The sequence below is a fragment of the Phoca vitulina genome, unplaced genomic scaffold (assembly GCF_004348235.1).
Source record: "Phoca vitulina isolate PV1807 unplaced genomic scaffold, GSC_HSeal_1.0 scaffold44, whole genome shotgun sequence".
Taxonomy (NCBI): domain Eukaryota; kingdom Metazoa; phylum Chordata; class Mammalia; order Carnivora; family Phocidae; genus Phoca; species Phoca vitulina.
In genome coordinates this window covers 1,844,469-1,860,063 of record NW_022589747.1, presented here as the reverse complement: position 1 = coordinate 1,860,063, position 15,595 = coordinate 1,844,469, and the positions used below count along the sequence as shown (strand labels likewise).

The 15,595-nt window shown below is 55.1% G+C and overlaps 1 protein-coding gene across 8 annotated transcripts in view; it reads left to right on the top strand.

Annotated features, from left to right (window-relative positions):
• TNS3 (tensin 3) overlaps positions 1-15,595 on the top strand; it is a 213,764-nt gene that overhangs the window by 159,271 nt on the left and 38,898 nt on the right. For all 8 annotated transcript variants that reach the window (XM_032430625.1, XM_032430620.1, XM_032430623.1 and 5 more), the window contains one exon: positions 46-129. In XM_032430625.1, the coding sequence (XP_032286516.1) occupies positions 46-129 (84 nt within the window). The remainder of the gene's footprint in view (positions 1-45; positions 130-15,595) is intronic.

Here is a 15,595-nt window from a genome sequence, read left to right as displayed (position 1 = left end):
CCTTCGGGGAGGACACGGCAACAGACTTCGCTTTCTCTTTTCCAGTGACGACACCCCCACATTATCTGCCGTTCACCCCACCTGGGCTGCCGGGGGACAGCGCCGGAGGTCTGTACAGAGGAGCTCAGGGTGAGAATCCCGCCTTTCCTCCTCTCCAGCATCTCATGCAGACGTGTTTCTGTGGGCGCCACATCTCGGACGCCTCCGAAGTGAGGAGGGCTCTTGCCCGGGGCGTGCGGCCCGCTGGGGGTTAACCGCAGCCTGCGTCTTGGTCTTGCGGGCGCACTTCTGTGCATCCTCACGTCTGCCCAGCGGGCAAGGGGAGGGTCGTGGGTGCTCGGAGCACAGGGTCCATGGTTTCAGCTCCTCCTACTGTTTCCTGGAGCTGGAAGAAGAAGCTGGAATGCCTGCCCTGCCCTTTACAGAGGAACTGGGGCTTGCGGGGTCAGCGAGCTCTCTGCTCTGTGCTTCAGGGCCGCCCGAGACCCCCGCCCATGGTCCTGGATCTCCCCAGGGGGTGACGACCTCTGGGACGGGTGTGTTGCGGCCCTTGCATACTTCCCCATCCTTGGCATGGTGCTCGAGTGCCCACGGGCCCAGGGGAGGGGACAGCAACCGGCAGCAGCCATGGGGCCAGTCCGCACCCCTTCCTGGGGACATCCCCTTCCTGGGGACATCCCCCTCTTGCCTGAAGGGCCCAGGAGAGCCCCACCTCAGGCACGGGGAGAGGGGATGGAGCCGAAGCCCTGTGTGCATTTAAAACCTTTCTTCTCTGTGCTTGTAGATTCTTTCTGGTGCTGCCTCTCTGGGGAAGGCCCGTGAGGGTTCCGTGAGGGGCCATCAGGCACCCGGTGGGGGTCGTAGTGACAACAGCTGGTGCCACGTCCCTTCTTTCCCCAGAGAAAACCAGATCTGTGTGTCGTTTACAGGAAGGGCTGTCCTTCTCGCAAAGGTGGCTTTCATCAGAGCGCAGTAAGATGGCTTTAGACCATACACGCTTCTCTTTACTCGCAGAGCAGAGCGGTTAAACCGCCGGCCTCCCTTGGTGTGTGTGTGTGTGGGGGGCTGACACGTGGGCAAGGGGAGGGTGTGCAGTATGGTTGCATGAGTTTGTGCACTCTGGAAGCATCCCACGGGAGGAGACGCCTGTCCCAGCGGTTCAGCGCGGAGACGCACTCACAACGTCACGTGTCTGTTCTGCATTGGAACCATGTAGGTGGCAGCAAACACAGGGACACGGCTTTTGCCTCCACTCGTCCCCCTCCTCCTCCCTGAGCCGACCACGTGTTTAGACCAGCTTTGTGCGACACATGCTGGTGATGGCCGTGGGACATGGATGATGAGCCCAAGGAAAGAAAATACCAGAACAAACCTTCAGAATGCAGGCCCAGCAGAGCGCGAGGGCCCTGCTTGCGGGGGGCGGTCCCGTGTGCTGGGCACACCCCGGGCGGTGACTGTAGGAGCTCATGTGTAGATGACATTTGCCCCATGGTCTTCACAGCATGATTTCTCTCCTCTTGTCACATTACGGGGGCCGCTGTCCCTGTCGTCCCACTCACAGGTGGGGAAACAGACACAGAGAAGTTCAGCATGCTGCCCGAGCCACACAGCAGGCAGGGGGCAAAGCCAGGACTACACACGGTCAGCCTCATCCCCCAGCCAGGGGCGTTTTGTTCCACATTGTCAGGTAGACAGGGCCTGGATTTAAGTCCGGTCATGGAATAACGGTGCCTCTCATAGTTAGTGACCCTCTGATCCTGTTTCCTCGTCTACCAATACAAGAATGCCTCGTCTGTGACCAGCGTGCAGGGGTGGGGCGGGATGTGTTAGGCATCTAACTTAGTGCCTGGCTCTGTGTCATTTAGCGCCAGGTGCCACCGTGTGTATACATGAGAGTATTTCCTTTGAATCCCTGTCAGGAGGGTGGCATTGGCCTCCTCGCATGGAGTAGATCTAGCCTTCCCTGTCCCTCCACCCCCCGAGAAGTCCAGCCACACACCTGGCGGTATGTCAAACAGATGCCAGAAGGCTGAGCCGTGGAGGAAAGAAGCAGACTGACCGTGGCCCCAGGACCACGGAACCTGGATGGACCACATCCTGGGCCGTGGAACAGGCTTCCACAGAGCAGAGAGAATGGATGCCATGCAGGGAATCCAACCAGAAACTAGTAACAGGAAGGTAACAGGAAAATGTCCAAATGCCTGCAAATGAAGCGGCACTCTTGCAAATAATCCATGGGCCCAAGAGAAGATCTCACGGGAAATCACAAAGTATATTGAAATGAATAAAATGAAAGTAAAATATTTCACAAGTGGTAGGACAGAGCTCAGACAGAGCTGAGAGAAACACTCATGACAGTAAACATATACATTGGAAAAGGAGAAAATCTGAAATTAAGAGTAACCCGAAGATGGCCAGAAGGAAGAAAATATTGAAAATACAAGCAGAAATCACTGAAATTATGAACAAGGAAATAATAGAAAAAATAAATGAAAAAAGAGCGGGTTCTCGGAGATGATCGAGAGAGTTGGCCAATCTCTCAAAAGAAGGACAAAAAATAGGGAAGAGACAAATTGCTAATACCAGGAATGAAAGGGGCCCCTCACCGAGCACCCTGCAGATAGGAAGAGGATGACAGCGCCGCACACAGCGGTTCACGGTGAGCTTGCACTGGGACACTCTTCCAGTGTGAAGTAGACACTTGGAATGCCTGGTAGCTAGTGAGGAAATTGACTCATAATGTATACATTTTCCCCCCAAAGCAATCTCCAGGCCCCGATGGTTTCATTAGGGAATTCAGCCAGACATGTAAAGAATTAACACTAATTCTACACAACCCCTTCCAGAAACTAGAAGGAGAGGGAACGTATCCCAGTTCATTCCATGGAGGCAGTGTTACCCTGGTACTAAAATCAGAGAAAGACAACAAAAAGGGAACAATAGGCCTTTATCCCTTATGAATAGACACAAAATTCCTTAACCAAACCCAAGGAAATTGAATAATAGTGTATATAAAACATTATACACTTTCACCAGGTGGGATTTACTCTAGGGATGCAAAGCTCTTTTGATATTTCACAATCCATCAGTCACCCATCATATTTAATGGATAAAGAAGAAAAAAGCCATATGATTTTAGATCAATAGATGCAAAGAAAAATTTTTTTTGACAAAATTCACATCTGTTCTGACTAAAAACTAGCAGCAAAACAGCACAGAGGGGACCTTCCTCAACCTATAGAAAGAATCTACTAAAACCGTGCAGCTCACGCATAATGCTGAAAGTTCTACAGGATCGTCATGCAAGAAAAGGAGATACAAGACCGCAGAGTGGAAGGGAAGAAATAAAACTGTCCCTTTTTGCAGATTTGTGATTTATCTATGCGGAAAATTCCAAGGAATCTACAAAAAAAAGCCTCCCAGAACAAATAAGGGGTGTCAGCTGGTTGTAGGACACAAGAGATACACACAAAAATCAATTATATTTCCATAGACTAGCAGTGAATGTGTACAGACCTAAGTTAAATATACAGTGTCGTTCATAATAGATCAAAAAAGCAAAATAATAAGGTGTAAACCTAAGAAAACATGCAAGACTCATTCATTGAAAACTCCACAGTGTCAGTGGAAGAAATCAAAGATCTAAATAAATGGAGCGGCATTCCATGTTCATGGATTGGAAGACCCTGCTGAAGAGGTCAGTTCTTCTCAAACCGATGTATAGTTTTAACACAGTTCCTATCAAAATCCCAGCAATAATTTTTATATAGACAAGATACTTTTAAAATCTATATAGGACTGCAAAGGAAGGAGACCAGCTAAAACAATTTTGAAAAAGAACAAAGTAGTAGGCGTGGATTGACTACTTTCCAGACTTTCTAGGTAACCACGGTAATCAGGACTGTGTGATGTGGGGCAAGGGACGGACACAAGACCAGTGAAACAGAATGGGAAACCCAAAAACACACCCACACAAATTTGCCCAACTGATTTCTTTTGGAAAATGTGCAAAGCAAGTCAGTGAAGGAGAAACTGTCCTTTCAACAAATGGTGCTCACCGTCCAAAAAAAAAAAAAAAAAAAATCAACCAAAGTCTTGTATCTTATAGTAGAATTAACTTAAAAGAGATCATAAACAAATATAAAACTGTAAAACTTTAAGGAAAAACACATAGCAGAAAATCTTTGGGATCCAGGCTACTCAAGAGTTATTAGACTAGCACCCAAAGTGCAATCCATAAAAGGGAAAATTGATGAAGTAGGACTTCATCAAAATTGAAAGAATTTTCTATAGGAGGAACCTGCTAAGAGGTGAAAGGGCAGACAGACCGCAGACCGAGAGAAAATTTTGCACTCCAAACACTCGGCAGTAAAGAAAGAACCCGATCAGAAAGCAGGTAAAAGCCAGGAGGAAACCTCTTACTGAACAAGATGGACAGACGGCAGATGAGTACATGAAAGACACCCAGCGTCATTACCGCCAGGGAAATGCGAGCAATCACTACGGACCCAGCATAACGGGTAAAATAAAAAACAGTTTCAACACCAAGAGCTGGTGAGGATGTGGAGAAACTGGAACTCTCCTGTCCTGCTGGTGGGGTGGGACACGGTGCAGCCTTTCCATGGGAGACAATCTGGCACTTTCTTAAAAAAAACCTGCACATGCTAATATATGTGATTCGACAAGGAGCCCTGAGTTTTTATCCTAAAGAAATAGATTGACACTCGCACCAAAGCCCGCACCCCGGTGTTTATAGGGCATCTCTGTATAATTCCTGACCTCTGCCTATGAATCCAGAATGACCTCAGACTCTCAAGTTCAGTGTTAGTCCCATTGGGGGAGCTGGTGGGGGTGTGGTTCAAACAGTGTTGGCTCCAGTTGGACAAGCTGGGTGGAGTCTCCGTGGAGCTTTATCGTACTGTTCTGCCTACTTCTGGATGTGTGTGGGGTTTTATATGATGAGGAGTTAAAGTATAAATCTGGGAGCCCTTGGTGGTGAGTAAACGTGGGTGCGGTCCACACGTGTGCACGGGGCACTCCCGTTCCCCAGCCCTGTCCTCTTGTTGGTGCAGTGCGTATAAGCAGGGACGGACCCAGGGATCCCACGCTGGGGAGAACCAGTTCCTGCTGGTTGTTTGCCTGGTGAGGAGGTCTGGAGTTTGAAGGGCGAGCGGGGTTCGGGACGCGCTAACTAGGCTAAGGGAGAAATCGAAGCTGTCTGACTTTTTGCTGTTCCCGTTATGGTCTCAGTCACATCAGCGCACAGTTAGTGCGACACCTCACTGCATAGGACCCCTCCCTTTGCCGCATCAAAGATGACGGGGTGTCAGCTGAGTCCCAATCAACCCCACCCAGTGCCACCAGGCTACTTCGGGGACAACCCACAAGACAGGTGTCGGAGAAAGAGAGGCGGACACCAGCCGAAGGGGGGAAAGCCATGCTGCAGGTCAGCAGCAGAGACCCCAAGCAAAGGGACAGGTCAGCGGATGGAAATTCCTAAAATGGATGTCAGGGGGAGGGGGATTCTTGCTAAACTGACCCAACAGGATTCTTGCTGGCAGAAGGGCAGAGGCTGGGTGGGCTGGGTAGGGATGACTTTGCAGAATCCTGGCTAAGACAGGGCCCTCCAGGGACAGACGTCCAAGGCCAAGGTCGAGGCCTTGTGGAGAAGGGGCTCCCAGGACCCAGACTCTGGGGGCAGTGCGTGTCCTCTGTTCTGGTTTCCTCCAGGTCCTCTGGCCACCTAGGTTCAGTGCCGGGTGTCCCCGGAGCCTGCCTGGCCCGCCCCCTGCCTTGAGCCCCTCACATCCACCCCTCACCAGAAACAAGCCTCTCTGCACCCAACAAGCAGAAGAATCAGGAAGCATGCCCAAGGGTGCCCAGGTGTAGAAACAGATGCTGGAATGAGAAGCCAAGTTCCCGGGGGGTGGGGGTGGGTGTCAGAGCTGGGACTGCCCCTCCCTGACCCGCTGTGCGGACCCCCAATAAGCTCCTCTTTCAGCGCCAGCTCCAGGACAGCGAGGGACCTTTAAACACTTACCCAAACAGTCAGCATTTAAATAGGAATTCAAATACTGTTGAATTCTCCCAAAGGTGCTGGTAATGGAAGGATTGGGGACGGGATGGGGCACAGGTGCTGGGGCAGGCGGGGCCGTGAGCTGGACCCAGGAGGGCGTGCTGCAGGGTTTTCTGTCTGACACAGTGAGCCCTGTGAGGACGGAGACCCGCAGGCCTGACTCACCCGGGACCCTCCAGCGCGAGCCTGGGTAGTCGGTGTGTTCAGTGCATCCCTGACCCGCCTGGCTTGCGCCCCGGGAAACGTGCGCATGCAGGGACACCATCCTTAAACGAGTCAGCAATTCCAGATCTGAGCCTGTGATACTGGGATTTCTAGTAAGACAGATTTGGTCTCCGTGCCCTTTCCCAGCACCGAGGCCCTAAAACCCTTGGAATTCCCTAAGGGGAGGAGCAGAAAGGTGTCTCTTGTGATGCTAACCAGGTGATGTTTGGGAAGCACCTGAGGGTGGGGTCTGGTTGCCAGGGGAACCGACCACGTGGTTACAGGGTGGGACCTCTCAGCCCCACCCCCTGACTTCGGGAGGGGCGGGGCTGCAGGTTGAATCAATCACCAATGGCCAATGATTTCATCAGTCATGTTCTTGTAATGAAACCCCAATAAAATCCCAAAAGGACGCGGTCTGGAGAGCTCCTGGGTTGGTGAGCATGTGGAGATGTGGGGACCATGGGCCCTGTTGAGGGGGGCATGGGAGCCCCGCACCCCCTGCCCAGACCCCGCCCTGAGCAGCTCTTCTGTCTGTTCCTGAGTTAACCCTTTATAACAAACCGGTGATCTAGGGAGTAAACCATCTCCCTGAGTTCTGTGAGCTGCTCCAGCGGCTTCATCAAACCCAGGGAGGGGTCGTGGGGACCTCTGGTCTGTGGCTGGTGGGTCAGAACCCAGGTAACAGCCTGCACGTGGGGCTGGCGTGGGGGAGGGCGGTGCTGGGGGACCGACTGTGTCGGGGTAGATGGTGTCAGGGCCGAGTTGAATTGTAGGGGCCCAGCCGGCTTGGGAGGGCTGCGTGGTGGGGTGCAGAACCTTTTAAAGCCTCAGTAGGAAATGTGCTTCTTGAAAACAGGAAAGTTGTAAGAGTTTCAGTGAGGGGGTGGTTTAATCGCAAGCCTCATATAGGAAAGAGAAAGATGAAGGTCAGAATATCAGTTATTCCGTCTTTTCTGACATGAGACTGAGCCTTGATATTCACCACATAAGTGGGAAATAATGAGGGAATGTTTCGTCACAAAATTTGTCTCTGATGTATGTCAGCTTCGAATTTGATCCGGGAGAGATTCGTTCAGTTGAGGTGAAATCCACAGAACGTGAAACCCGCTGGGAACGTGAACAGCTCAGGGTTGGTTAGTGTAGCGTGTAGGACCCCAGCTTTGTCAGGTTTCACCCCGCTGTCCCCTGTGATGGCTTTGCAGGTGGTATTTAGAGGCCACTGGGGACGTTGGTCCCTTCACTGGTGGCAATGAAGATGATCGACAGGCAATGTGAGTTTCTTGAAAGAGGACGCCTTTATACTTTATACAGTTTCCATTTTGTCTTCACATTGTTCTGGGGAGCGGGGCTGGTCCTTCTGGGGCCCTGGCTGTCACGAGAGCAATGTCCCCTCTCCTGCTGACCAGGAGGGATTCTGATTCCCCGGGGAAGGACGGAGCTCTTGGGGCTTCACCCCAGCCTCGGGTACAAGGGTGCGCTTGCAGCCATTGGGACCCCTTGGAGTTGGTTTCAAAAGGGTGACATTTGCCAGAGGGCATATCCAGGACCTTCTTGTTGAGAGAGGGAGCCAGAGAGAGTACTTTGAGCTAATGCTTTATTTTTGTTTAAAAAAAAAGCTGTCGTTCTTCAAAGCTTGACAAATTGTAAAACGCTTCTGCCAGGCGTCCCCTTTCCTTCCTGTACCCGACTCTGCTTTTCTTTTGAAACTTCATGAACTTCTGATGAGAATGTTTATAACAGGGATGAAGGCATGCGCTGAATGTGAGCACGCTGTGATGTTCGCAGACCCCGATGACTTCGAGTCTTGCAGCTCCTGCAGGCAAGCACGTTTGCATAGTCCTGGTAGTGTGTTACACGTGGAGGGCGTGCATGTGGACCGGCCAGGGGTATCCGTGTCGTGCACGCCCATGACACCGGGTGCGTGCCGTTTGGTGCGGAGAAGGCCTCCTGGGGACCGTGGACCCCACGTAACTGGTATGGATAAGCCTTGGGTACACCGGCCCCTGAACCCGGGGGCCCCCGATTAGGAAAACGAAGAAAGGAAAGTTGAATGTTTCAAACTATATTTAAAAATCAACGTCCCCGGTGGGCTGCTGGAGTCCATGTGCAGCCGGACCTGGGAATGAGAGCGTTCATTCACTCGGGTGGAATGTGGCTCTGAAAACACGCTGTGTTGGCCTTCCGTGCTGACACCTCATTCCCAGCAGGCCGGCCTGGAAGTGTCCCCACGTGAGCGGATCGTTTCCCAGCCAAGATGAATGCCGTCCTTTGTGTGCTTGCTTTTGGTTTAGAGGGATCTTTGTTTTTCCCAGTTTATTTGAATCTGCTCATTTCTTCCCCCTCGGGCGGACTGTTCTTGAATCTCAGAGTAGAGGTTCTTCTGTGTTTCCCCTCGTTGGGGGGGGGGGGGTTTGTGCGTTCCCCCATTCTGAGCCCTGCCAGCCAGAGGGCAGGACCAGCCCCAGCCCTTGGGGGACAGGCTCCTGGGGGCCTGAGTCGCCTCCCTGGCGCTCTGCGGTCTGGTTGTGGGACCTCTCAGGACACCTTTTATTTATTCTTTATTTTTTTTAAGTTTATTTATTTGAGCGAGAGAGAGGGCATGAGCGGGGGGACATGCCATCTGCCTCTCACCTGTCGTTCCTGGCTGTGGACCCCCTCCGTGAGCTCTTGGGGGTGTTCAGCTGAGCCCCCGGGTTAGGGTGCGTCCCTGACCCAGAGAGGCCCTGCCCAAACCGCCCTGATTAGGTGAGGAAACACCGTCTTGGGTTTAAATGCCGCCATGTTCCAGCACGTGTTCACACGCACGTGGAATAGCACGCCTGAATCCATAGCGCGTGTGCATATTCCAGGTTAGGCCTAGACTGAGGGATACTTTGCTTTTGAGCGTTTACTACGAATCAGGCACTTATACGTGCTTACATAGAGAAAGAGCTGGTTTATAGGAAACCCAGGAGCCAGGGGAATAAGAATTCACTCGTTTGGAGAACATTTCGATGCTCCAACAAGGCCCAGTGTGCTGGGGAGGGGGCGGCTTGTGGGTGAATCTTGCATGCCCTCAGGTGCAGGCGGTCTGACCGGGTGTTGGAGGACCCTGACATTGGGCTGCCGTGAAGTCAGACTGTAACTGAGCTTTGTGTTTGCTCTTCATCCTTCATCTGCAAAAGCAGATCATCAGGCTGGATCGGAAGCAGCCCGGAGCACGCCTTCCCAGGTGCTGGCGGGCGGGGGATCCCCGGGAAAGCAGGACCCCCTGAGGATCCGTGTCCCCTGTGTGTCCTGTGGAGCTTTCCCGAGACCCCTTAGTTCCGTGTTTCTAGGGCAGAGCCCTTGCTGGAGACCTGCGTGCGGGTCACCGGACGTCTCGTCTGTGTGGTCCCGGAGCCCCCTCTACACTCGCGGGAGAAGCCTGCAATCTGCACGAGTGAACCTCCCCCCCCCCCCCACTGCCGTCTCAGCACCTTCCCTGTGAGGTTCCCGAACTTCCCTCGCTATGTCATGCACTAAGTCCTCAGACCCATCCTGCAGCTGCCCCAGCCGTCGGGCGTTGGATTCGGCTTCACTGGGTGAACCGCAGGCCCCACGAGAACGCGTTGGGCCGGTGGGCACCTTCTGAGCGGAGTGTGCAGAGGGAGGGCAGCCGGGCCACGTCCGCATGTGATCTGTGACCACTGACCTTGGGGTGACCCTGCTGGGGCCCAGCGAGAGTGAGCTCAGGGGTGTCCTCCCGCTGACCCAGGTCCTCTTGCAGAGTGGGGGACAGCAGTTTCAGGGGACAGCTTCTTGACTTCGGAGCGCAGCCGTGAGATGGGTTTCTTCCCCGTTGCTACTGCTGAGCATGGAGGAGAGGCAGGCCAGGCAGACACGTCTCCAGAAGGTTCTTCGGTGTCTGTAGACTCCCACCCGGGGAGTCCCAGTCATGGAATGCTTGCACAAAGTTACACAGCAGCAGTGTTTCGGAAAGCGTGTCCTGCTTCCCCTTGACCCTCCCGATGGCTGCCCCACGTCTGTCAGCCCGCGGCGTCTGCCGGGCACCACGGGAAGGGCCCACCCTGAGGAGCGCCTTCCTGGGTCTGGCTGCACGATGATCATCTTCCTTTCTGTTCAGGGAGAGTCGGGCCACGGGAAGGGCCCGTCCATCCGCCAACTAAGGCTGCGCTGGGCTGTGGTCAGACATTTCCGACAGATGCTTTGCTGCCCCTGCTGCAGGCACGTAAACAAGCCGGAGGAAGTGCCCTGCACAGACCTGGGGCAGCTGTCCCGGGGCTCTTCCTGGCCAGGAGCTCAGAGAAGTGGCCCCCGGGGTTCCCTCGCACACCCCTGTCCTGTGAGGGGCTCGTACCTGTTTTCTTCCACCACGGTGCTGGGATTTGAGGGATGAGTGGGTCTGTGCCCGACCCATGAGGCAGGAGAGGCAAGGGGTAAGTGCCCACTGCGTGCTGTGCTTGATGGGCCTCCACCGAGAAATGCACATCTGCCTCTGGGAGCTTCGGTCTCGAAGGCCGGCCGCGTGCCTCTGCTCTGCTCTACGGACTCGTCACAGTCCGGTTTCAGGCCACGAGGGATGGAGCACATATCTCCATCTGACTGTCGGGGATGGTGTTCCGAGTCATGTAAAAATGCAGGGTCATTTTGAAATGGGCTTTGAAGAGTGTATAGGAGTTCTTCACCAGTTTGTTTTGAGGAGTGGGGCTGGCCTTTTAGATAGAGGGAAGGACATGAACAGAGACAAGGGAAGAGAGGAACGTTCAGGTCTGCCAGCAGCCTGTTGGTGGAATCGGCCGTCAGCGAGGGGCCCCAGCTAAGAGCTGGAAAGAGACTCGGTAAGGCTGGGGGTGGGGGGTGTCAGAGTCAGCTGCGTCCAGGAAGAACACCTGCAGGGTTTGAGCTGGAGGAAGGTCCCCGGCTGTCCGGGGCAGGGGTGGAGTGAAGGGCTCAGGCTGGTGGTGGGGGCCCGGTGAGCGGTATGCCCTCATCCAGGGGACCCGGGTAGGCAGGGCGGCGCTGACCAGGGACTCCTGTGGCTGGTGGAGGCCTCTCCGTTGTGAGCAGTGGATCCCAGGGAATCTGGTCCACTTTGGGGGAGGTGGCATTGGAGGGGCGGGTCCTGGGGCAGCAGACCCTGCTGTACGGGGTGGGGGGTCCTTCCGTACTCACTGCTCGCCCCTTGGCTGATGCTGGCCCCCGGGCTGGACCGGAGCTGGGGAGGGTTTCAGCTGGGGGTTTGCAAGAGGTTAAAGCGGGGAAAAGGGAAAAGGACTGGAGAGGAAGCGGACCGCGCAGTGAGCAGGCGGGGCCGCCCGCGTCTGGAGGCACCGACTGGGCAGGCGGCCCGCGCAGCAGTCCCGGATTCTTTCCCGGCCACGCTCTCCCGCCGCCCTCTGAATGGGCCTCTGCGGAGGTGGCCGCCCCCGTCCCGCCCCGACCCCCCCTCCCCCCGGGACGCCGGAACCCAGAGTCGCCCTGCCCCAGGGGTGGGGGACGCTGCTCACTCACAGGGCCGCCTGGGACAGCCCGCCGAGTGCCTTCCGCCCGGCCCACGACTTCCCGGGCCCCTGCATGGACTGAGGGGCGCCCCGCACTGCCCAGGTAAGCGCCACTCTCTCGGGCCCCGCGGCCCGCCTGCAGGGGGCCCAGGCTGGAACCTGAGCTCCCCAGCGGTGGGGGAGGGGGCTGGGGGGAGGGGACAGGGGGATGCAGAGTCCCAGGGCCAGGGAGCCCAGGAGAGACCGGACTTGGGAGGAGGCTGCCTCTCCCCGCGTCCCCTGTCACTTGGCGACAGCCCTCCGGCCCTGAGACTCTGCGAAAGACGCCCCGGCCTGGGACCCCGGAGGGAGGGCCCCTCCTTCCAGAAGAAAGCCACGCTTTGTCTTTGCCGAGACTCACTGGGGCAGACGCAAGCCTGCTTCACAGATGTGTGGCTTTGGGAGCCGGGCTGCTTCCCAGCACAGCACATTCTTTTGCTAAAACCGAGAAAGTGCGCCTGCCCGGTCCAGGGCTGTCCCATCCACCCCAGGGCCTGAGGGAGGCCGGCTGGCCTGGCCACAGAGGCCCCGGGCTGCACCCAGGTGCTGCGCCCCGGCGGCGCCCCGGCTTCCCTGGAGGAGGAGGGCTGTCAGCCGAGGCGGAAGGCAGGCGCCAGGAGCAACGTGGGGTTTCCGAATGAGGTTGACTGTTGTCCGGGCTGCTGCTGGAGCCAGAGGGAGGACGCCTGAAGGAGCCTGGGATTTTAACACAAGACGTGCAGTCAGGACATAACCTGCTCACGTCATTATGTTGCCAGAGCCTTGGGGTGGGGGTCGGGGTCCCTCCCTGCATCTGCCCTCCGACCTGGCCTAGGTGAGCCTGCAGGGCATGGGCAGGTGCCTGGGACCAAGGGGCATGTGTGCTGTAGAATGGAAGGATGGGGACCAGTAAGAGGGAGAGACAGGAGAACCCCAAATGTTTCATAGTGGAAAAAGCTCTGTAGTCTCGCGGAGAAAGTGAAGCCCAAGCTGGTCAGTGGTCGCCTTTTGGTTCTTGCCGCCTGCAGGTCTTGAGTGTTCTCCCTCCCAGCATGGCCAGAGTCCTCCCCTCCCGACTGGAGGCTCGCGTCTGGTCCCGCGTTACCCGTTCTAATGCAGTTCGTACACAATGGTCATTTCCAGTGAATTTCATGTGTGTATCGATAGATTAGAAATCGGGTGGCACAGGGGTATTTTTGTGACCCCGGAGATGAGGTTCGAGAGTTTTGGTCCGTTGATTCCAGGAGAGAGAGGTCATTCCCCCGCTCGTGGCTGTTGGTGGCTGGGTGGGGTCCCAGGCTGAAGACGACTCACGGGCACCTCAACATGGGGGGACCCCCTGCGCAGGCCCCTCGTCCCGCCCAAGGCTGCCTCCTGTTGTATTTGGGGGGAAGAGGCAGTAGGGCGGGGTGATCTCACACTTAGGTTCCGACTGACATCTCCCCGGCGTGGGGCAGGGTGGCATCGGGGACAGAACACAGCTTCCCAAGTCGCAGAGATGAGCTGGGCTCCTTTGACCGAATTTCTTAGTTCCCCTAGGCGCTCCGAAGCTCTGAGTCCCCGTCTGCAGTGCAGCGCTGTTGGTTTGCACATGGAAACCTTTTCATGAGGATTAAATCCGGTGACGCCTCCACGCGGCTTAGCCCAGCGCCAGGCATGTGGTGGTCGGCACTCAGCAAAAAGCCGTTGTTACTCTGCTTTCTGTAATTCTCTTAGTCAAGAAAGTTGGCGTGCATCGTAAACCAGTTTTGAGAAATCTGAAAACAGCCCTGGACGTAGCCGCCCGGCTGAGCTGGAGTCAGGACGGTGGCCGAAGGATGTTCGGTGACAGGTGGAGGCTGGTGGCCCAGCTGGGATTGGTGCCAAATCCCTCCCCACTCACTTTGCCTCCGGTCACCTGAGATGGGTGTCACTGCTGGCCTTCTCCTGAGACGTGAAGGTGACGGGGTCACGGGGACAGTGAGAGCCAGGGTCCAGACCACCCCTCGCACGGACCACACCCTTCCTGCGTCTCGTCTACACCCACTGCCCACTGCCATCCTGCCAGGATGTAGGTTTACGAGCACTGAACGAAGGAATCGGGGAACCAATGCAGCCTCCCCTCCTGCCACTAGTCAGCCGGCTCCTCTCAGCCTGGAACTGTGTTCTCTGTCTGATGTTTGATGGGTGCTTAGCCTCAGCAAGAGCAGGTGGGCGCTCGGTGGGACTGGGGAGCAGGTGCCAGGTAGACCAGGTAAAGGAAAGGGACGTGAATTTCAGAAACTCAGTGGGAAAGAATAGGGTTGGAGGAACCAGGGATGAGCCAGCTTCCCTGGGTGGCTGAGTGCAAACAGAGAAGCTTCCAGAATGCTGTGGAGCTCTCTGATGGCTCTGAGGAGGTAAGAAGAAGGGTCCCCCATGGGGCACCTGGGTGGCTCAGTTGGTTAAGCGACTGCCTTTGGCTCAGGTCATGATCCTGGAGTCCCGGGATCGAGTCCCGCATCGGGCTCCCTGCTCAGCGGGGGGTCTGCTTCTCCATCTGACTCTCTTCCCTTTCGTGCTCTCTGTCTCTCATTCTCTCTCCCAAATAAATAAATAAAATCTTTAAAAAAAAAAAAAAGAAGAAGGGTCCCCCAAAGACAAGGTTTGATCATGGGAGATGTGGGTCTTGGAGCCCCTCCTTTTGTGTGTTGTAGGAGCAGGCCACATGTGACACAGTCAGCCATCCCTCGTCCTTCCAGAAGGACTTCCTGTCTTCAGCAGGCTCACGGTGGCCGGTGGCCTGTGGGCTGGGGGAAAGCAAGCCAGCAATATGATGGTGGCGGTAGAAGGAAAACTCCGGTAATAAAGTTCCATGCAGACTGTTGAAAATGACACTTGTCTTGTTCCAGTGAGACCCTTTAAAAGTTTAACAGGAGGCATTTAAAAAGATACGGTAGAGGAAGGGAAAGACCGTGTCGCTGGATAGGAAGGTAATGTCCTAAAGGTGTCAAACCTTAGCAACCTCATATGTGTATTTGGTATAATTCCAATCAAAACACCGACGGGTCTATTTTAAGGGAGTTGGATAAAGTGATTTTGGAAGTCCAGTAGTGAAGAATCTTGGTTAGCTGGGGTACCACCAACAGAGGGGGGACCTGCTGGGGAGCCAGGGCACTGAGTGAGCAGGGGCCAGTGGATCTCGAGGGAGATGGAGGTGTACAGCAGACTCATAGTGGCTGGAAGTTTGGTTCCAGAAAAGGGGGTGCAGTCCGCAGGAAAGAGGGGCCGCTCTGCAGTTTCCCACGTGGACAAAAGCAAAGTGGGCCCCTTTGTGCAGTTTGCACACGTCACGTGCAGGTGCAGCAGGGACCTAAACGTCAAGCGAGTTCTCCGTGGGGAGAGGGATGTGTGCGTTTCTCTCTTGGCTGTCCTGGGTCTCGCCCCCTGCTTTTCTTTTCTTGCCTTACTTGGGTTACTTTAACCTGTTCTGATGTCCCCTTCATTTTGTACATTCCAAGCCCTATGATTTTCATTCTTTCTGGAAAATGTGCTTTGGCCATTCGTGAAAGGTGGGTTTGCAAACAAGTCCTGTTCGTTCTCCATCGTCTGCAAACGTCTTTTCCTACCCCTTTGCTGAAGGATATTTTGGCCACATACAGAATTCCTAGTTGACAGTTCTTTTCCTTCAGTAGTTGGGACATCGGTGCTGCCTCCTTTTGGCCTCTTGGTTTCAGATGAACAATCACCCACATTCGAGTTGGTGTCCCCTGTGCGGGCTGCTTGTAGAATGGGCACCTTGTCCCTGGTGTTCAGAAACTCCATCACGATGGGTGGGTTTTCCTGGTGTTTA